The following is a 7,074-nucleotide window of genomic DNA, read 5'->3' on the forward strand; positions in this document are numbered from 1 at the left end:
GACTAAAGCGCTTGAAGGCATGAACTGATTAGAAGTGTATCATGTCTTTGGTGCTAAGTTCAAATTATTATTCATAAAATATGTTTTGTAGCTGGGCACCTGCTACAACTGCTTGCATGTTTTCTTCCAATTAAAAAGCTATGAAGAATATAGAAATTAATAAATTTGCATAAGATAACAGCTTCTATATAAGTATTTAAACTCTTGACACATTAGTACTTCTCATTCGAGGTGATGTAATCAATAACATGGTGTTATTTCCCATTGATGCTATGTGCAAAACATCTTAAAGAAGTTTGTGTTACTTTTATCCCTTATAATAGGGCAGCTAGAGCGCAAATTAAGCAGATTTATTTCATAAATCTCTACATGCGTGCACCTCCTTGGTCTTGGTGGTTTGGCTTACGGGCCCAATAAACCCGGACGGAGGGAGTATCTCTTTGTAACCGTTGGATGTTAAATTACGATATCATGGGCACTTCTCCTTAGCAAACTCCACCTTCTATAACACTCTCGAAGGATTTTTAAGGAAAAGGTCTCGCAGCTTGCCAAAAAATAAAACATGTCCCAAATGTCTGTCCGGCGTGCTATTGATCAGTCTGAAAGGTTTAGCATTGTTCCGATGACATAGCCCTGCACATTCTCTTGCTGGTTTGGCCGCTTCTCTTCTACAATGTCGTCGACAGATTCCTGTCCACATCTCGGCTTCCATACATTTGTGCATATCTTGCACTTCCCGCTCAGAGCACCACAAAGATGAGACACGATCTCCCCTAGCACCTCCACCTCCGGAGTGGAAAGGTCGGACCCAACAACGTATACAAAATCCATAGTGGTTTCAGCCCCAACAATAATACCAAATTCGTGGTAGGAAAGTGATTCTTTGGCAACAAGCGAGCTATGTTGTCCTCTAATTCAGGTATGGTCTTCGTACCAATTGAAACCCTACAGTCTTATATGGATGCTACTTGATAATGCATAATTCGGATTAATCGATACAAATTTGGTTGATTGGATTTTCATGTCTGGTCTAGATGCCCGCAAATAGGTTCAGATGGAACTGAAATATAGTAACACTTTAGTTTTTGTGAGCCCAGGTTTAGAAGTGAATATTTGCAAAGGACATCCACTAGTGTAGCTTACAAAGGTGCGTTCAAAATTACAGCAGACTAAATCTTGTATTGAATTGACGTGTCTGTATGTGTGTGTGTGTTTAAAACTTGAACTGACGCGTGTTTTATCATTGATAGAAAATTATAGCGAATATATACTGAAATTAGAGTCAAACACCTCCAAGTGCATTTGTAAAGTAGAACAATACAATCTGAAAATGAAACAAACTCGGGGGGAGAAATCTATTTCAAATTAGACTTAAACACCTGTCAAATGTGTTTGAAAAGTAGAACAGTGCATTCCAAAAACGAAACAAGCATGGAGTACGAAATCGATCAGATACTTATTCATTAATCATGAGCTACTGTTCTCTTCATCGGCAATGGTTGTTGCTCTGGTGTGCTGGTCATGTAGGTCCTTAATTAACATGATCACTTACAGACTATCTACTACAACAAGTTTTGTTTGGCAATGGTTTAGGAGGTGCGATGACGGTGGCGTGCCTTCGTCTCGTTCCAGTGTGTGCTGTCTATAGACCTAGTTATATGTTTTGTTACCTTTGGTGTTCTTTGTGTAGCCTTGACAGTCTATGAATAGACCGGAAGTTATCCCCACCCAAAAAACATACTACCTATATGTTGTATTGGCTGAAAAACTCTCTATGTCCACGTATATCATTTTGATATACAACATACTATGGATCTCGGCTGTTCTTTGCTATTGATAATCTGACCCACCCATTTTCTATTAGCTTAGTAATACAATATATTTTTACAAATATGCCAATATTCACTTCACAAATATGTTTGGTGAGTATTAATTATGCCCTATATATAGGCCATGCCACAACATTCAAAATCCATGGTATGTGAGCCTTATATTTGGATGCAATTTATTGTTGGTATTCTCTATTGTGTTCCCTTCATAGTTGATGAATAGACCGAAAAAAATCCGTAAAAGAAAACATCTATATGTAGTATTGGCAGAAGAAGCCTTTATGTCCATGCATGTCATTTAGATCAACCAAATATTATGGATCTCAGTTGTTCTTTTCTATTGATAATCAGAACCAGTAATTTCCTATTGTTTTAATAATATAATATATTTTTATCAATGTGCCAATATTTACTCCATAAATATGATTAATGAGTATTAATTATGATATATATATAAGCCATGCCCTCTTGTTAAAAAGAATGATATCTGATTCTTATATTTGGATACAAGTTATTGCTTGCATTAATCACGGGTCGTGTCACAAATTCCACATGCTCCCCACGCCTTTAAATTCCGACGATTGTGGCTATTCTTTGCTGAATGAGTTTGATATCTCATTAGGAACAAAACAGATTCGCGTCCTTGTTCGCCTATCGAAGTTCTAAGGAAAACGACTACCGAAGTCGACGGTATTTCTTGAAACGGTTCATCTAGTAATGTTTATACATTTTTACTCTTGTTGTCCATGGATCCATAGCTTCTAAAGTTCAGCACGGATACTCCGTGACATCTGTCATGACATGTATTCTTTGAAAGAAGTTAGATCCATGATGGAATGAGTGGATACACGTAGAACGTAGATTTTTACCATTTTGCTTGGGAGATGGCAAGAATCTTGCTAGCATCTAGGCTAATCTTCCAAAGGTAAAATATAGGAGATAACATAAATCTGATAATATTCATAGATCTGATTGTACTATCATGCCTATAATACTATTATTTATGGCTGATATGATTTCCCACACATAGTAATATATCCCTTCTATAATTTGTTGGACTAGTTAGTAACTTATTGTATCGTACGTAAGTCCTCCTTATTTAAATATATCACTTATATGGAATATGTAAATTGATCCCAATGTATATAAGGATCGGCTATTGTTTCATGATAACAGATCAACATGGACGGCGAGTTCCAGCGATACAACAATCTTGTGCACAATGATCTTGACGTCTTCATGACAACTGAACACAACCACCTATTCCCGAACAACCATGATGATGAGATGTATGGTCTGCTTGGAGGCACTGCCAATGCGGGAAAGATTGATAATGCCAGCGATGTTGTTGCAGACAAAGGAAACAACGACGGAGAGACCCATAGTGAGCATAGGATGGAGACAAGGCACGCCAATTATCACCGTCTCCGCAGAGAACAAATCCAACAACTTGAAGCGTACAATACATACTCAATCAATGTTTCTTACCTATCGAAGATGATGTGTACTAATCTATTTTCATTAATGTCATATGTAGTGTCTTCCGGGAATCCCCTTATCCAGATGAGAAACTCCGGAAGACCCTCAGCAAGAGGCTTGGCATGAGTGCCCAACAGGTCAAATTTTGGTTCCAAAACCATCGCAGCTCCATTAAGGTACATACTATTCTTTTCCATGGTGAATTACATGAGATTTCGCCACATGGGCCAGCTACGACATACGGTTATGCAAGCTTTGCAGAAAATTAGTATAAGCTCCAGCGAACATAGTATCATTGTTTGTCATCTGAACTCACAATGTAATGGGCGAGGCTTTTTGGTACTCTTGCCCACAGAGCGAGATTTAAAAAGAAATAAAAAATCAAGTTTATAAGATTCAAAAATATCTGAAAATAAACACACAAGTATGTAGTGTGTAAAATTTCATATTGAAGTACATTTTGATGTGAGTTGTACAAAAAAATCATGTACTTTTATACTGAATAGTACATGTTCTAGACATACATTGTTTTGTTATTTTGTATAACTCGCTCAAAAATGTATTTCGCCACAAAACTTCACACACAAGTAGTATTCATCCATAGGTATGTGCATATTGTTTTCTTGATTTTTTTAAATCAAATAATATTATTTTGGAATTTTTAAAATTTGAGTCCATGGAGCTCGAGCTCCATTAGTGATTTCTGCTATGTACTACTATATTACCCTCATGATCATGGTGTCATACTCTTATAATAACCACTGAAATGATGCATACATGAAATTAATAAATGCAGGGCAAGACGCGGAGGCAGGAGGCCAGCAATCTTCAGTTAGAGAAGCAGATGCTAAAATCAGAAAGGCAAGCCATCATATCGGCTATGCAAAATAGCACTTGCCTCAAATGCAGAGGGACAATTGTACAAACTCAAGATACATCAGAGCGCCAGCGCTTGTTCATGGAGAATCTGAAGCTGAAGGAAGAACTTCTGCTTGCCACCAAACATCTTAAAGAGGGTCTCCAGCAAAATGGCATGTGGCCCGTATTGACCCGCAAATAACGACGCCGTCTTTGGTGTTCCCCAACGTTAATTCTGTCATCTGAACCCTGTTTTTCCTTGATTCCTCAGCTTGCAAATAATGTGCCTTGTTGTTGTGTGCATGTACACAACTTGGCCGCTTATTTATTTCTTTCTGTAGGCTATCATGGTTGCTTCGTGGGATGGCACGAGATCTATCAATCATGGCAGCAATGTAGGGGTTGTGGAGTGAGTGGCTTTGGGATGGCATTGCCATGAAGCTCAGTCCAACGCCCATCTTTATCTCTTTCAGTTTGTATCCAAACGGCTCAAGTTGAGTCAAATTAATTAGAAAAGAAGAAGCATAAAACCAGCAAATTGGATGTCATGCCAGAATTTTCTGTGTCTTCAAACATATCGCCTCATAAGTGTTTCATTTATTGAGATACCTTTGTTAGTGGTCCTTTTTGGCGACGAAAAGTAGTGTGTGAGCATTGATCATCTTCTGGAGCCTTGCTGGAAGTGGATCACAGTTGACATCCACCTCACAGACACCCTGGAGCGTGCAGCTGTAGAGTCATGCGTGGAGCAGGATGACGAGGACCTTTAGCGGGCAACAAGTAGTGCAATATTTCATGAAGGAGTCCTTGGGATCCTCTCCTGTTTCTGATGGCCATGCAAAGGAATTATGCCAAGTGGTTTTTCTATAGCCCAACTAGGTGCACCCCCTGCAACACGACGTAAGAAAACATAGCAAATTATTTCGAAAAAATCTGAAACTTTGTGGACATGATTATGAATAAATGTTATAAAGGGGTCAAATGACATTTGAGGAGCTCTGTACGGAAAAATAAAATTACTGAAAATGTATATGGACCGTTTGAGCAGACTTTATGAATTTGTTACAGATCTCCTTGGAAGTTTTTTGACCACCAAACTTTGCAAGCATCAATAACATTTGTTCATTATCATTGCCATAAATTTTAAGATTTTTCACGAAATGTTTTGCTATGTTTTCTTGCATGGGTGTTGCTGGGATGCATCGAGCTGGGCTCAGCCACTACTTTCCCTGAACATTATAGTGTGCAATTTGCATCTTCCTGGCGCATCTATAATTATATGTTCAGGCATCAGTAGATGTTCAGGCATCAGTAGTTCCATGAAGGAGATGGGAGTAGGACTACATACTCCTGGAAAGAGGGCGACGGGGCGAGCGACAGGGCGGACGCCCATGCGCGCGGCCGCGACGGCGCCGGCCGCCGCCGGTGATCAACGGCGCGTCGGCGGGCGGTTTTGGGCGCTAGCCGATTCCGACGACGACGACGCGGACGATGATGGGGATGCATCCCCGGCGGACTCGCCGCCCTCGCCGACACCTTCGGATCTTATTTGTGAATTTTTCCATTCAGGTTATAACGAAGATGAAGTAGCAACGACGATTGATCGTGTTCTGCCATCGGACGATCCGGCGCGCATCGGTCTTCACGCGGGCGAGAAGAATGAGATGATTCGACGCGTTGTTCATTGGAGGACGGCGGAGTCGGCGCTCAGACCTTGGAAGGGCCCTTACCTAAGGTGAGTCTTCCGAATCTTACGCTATTCAATATGATTAGGCCGGAGTCATGGATTACTGTAAAGAAGAGGAAACATGTGAGGCGGATCGACGTTCGACAAGCACCGGCGGCGCCTGTGTTGGCCGTGACGGCGACCGGGATCTCGGAGATGAGATCGATGCGTTTGAAATGCTTACTGGGCTGCGCTGGGCCGGCTCGGAGGGAGCTGGGTCCGCGAGGAGATGGGCCAGGGTCAGATGGGTATGAGACCCAAGCTGTACCGGATCATACTCTTGCCCGTATGGCTATCGCATGCACGTACGCGGGCGATCGATCTTCTATCCTTCGAGCACCGTCTCCTCCTGCTAGTACTAGGGTTCATAGGCGCGGCACCCAAGCTTATCAACTGCGATCTCAGGCATAGTACAGATGCTAAACAGCTGGGGATACTAGACTCGCATGGGGGGTAGCCATTCAGTGACTCCTCCCAGACTCGAGCCACATCCCCCGAGTTGACATGAATCGATGTGCCACACATGTAATACTCTTTTACTTTCATAATATCCCTCCAGACAGGGGAATCATTGAACTTACTTTTCACCGTGGAAACTGTATCCCCTTTCAAGTATTTGGATTTAACAATATCTTGCCAAAGTCCCTTATGAGTATCAAGTTTCCACCACCATTTAACAACGAGACTGATATTTTGTTTTTGTAGATCTTTCACAACCAGACCACCCTTGTCCTTGGAGCGGCACACTCTACTCGAACGAACCAAGTGATATCTCTTACGCCCCTCAAAACTTTGCCAGAAAATCGACGCCTCTGCTTGTCCAGTTTTTCAATGGATGTTTTAGCGAGAAGGAACATAGCCATATAGTAATAGACTATACTAGATAGGGAGGAGTTCAACTAAGTGAGCCTGCCACCCGAGGAAGCAGCGTTACCAATCCAGGATTCGCAACACTTTCTAAATTTTTCATCAACAAAGATCCGCTCAGGGCATCTAAGAGAGGAAAAGCTCAATGGCACCCCTAAGTATCGCATAGGGAAGTGACCAATTTGGCAATTAAAGAGCTCCGCATAGTAATTAAGGATGCTATTGTCACCCCCCACACACATAATTTTAATCTTAAGATAGTTTATTTTAAGGCCCGACATGAGTTCAAACATATAAAGAAGCAGTTTGAGATTT

The 7,074-nt window shown here is 41.2% G+C and overlaps 1 protein-coding gene across 1 annotated transcript; it reads left to right on the forward strand.

Annotated features, from left to right (window-relative positions):
• The first annotated feature begins 2,436 nt into the window (after positions 1–2,436).
• On the forward strand, positions 2,437–4,695 carry LOC147988687 (homeobox-leucine zipper protein ROC5-like). Its single transcript, XM_087545609.1, has 4 exons — positions 2,437–2,519; positions 3,006–3,286; positions 3,367–3,484; positions 4,105–4,695. Exons 2-4 carry the CDS (start codon positions 3,012–3,014, stop codon positions 4,366–4,368), a joined length of 657 nt encoding a protein of 218 aa, XP_087401735.1. The 5' UTR covers positions 2,437–2,519; positions 3,006–3,011; the 3' UTR covers positions 4,369–4,695.
• Positions 4,696–7,074: the final 2,379 nt, after the last annotated feature.

The sequence above is a fragment of the Triticum urartu genome, chromosome 1A (genome assembly GCF_056163025.1).
Source record: "Triticum urartu cultivar PI428250 chromosome 1A, HENAU_Tu73, whole genome shotgun sequence".
NCBI classification, from domain to species: domain Eukaryota; kingdom Viridiplantae; phylum Streptophyta; class Magnoliopsida; order Poales; family Poaceae; genus Triticum; species Triticum urartu.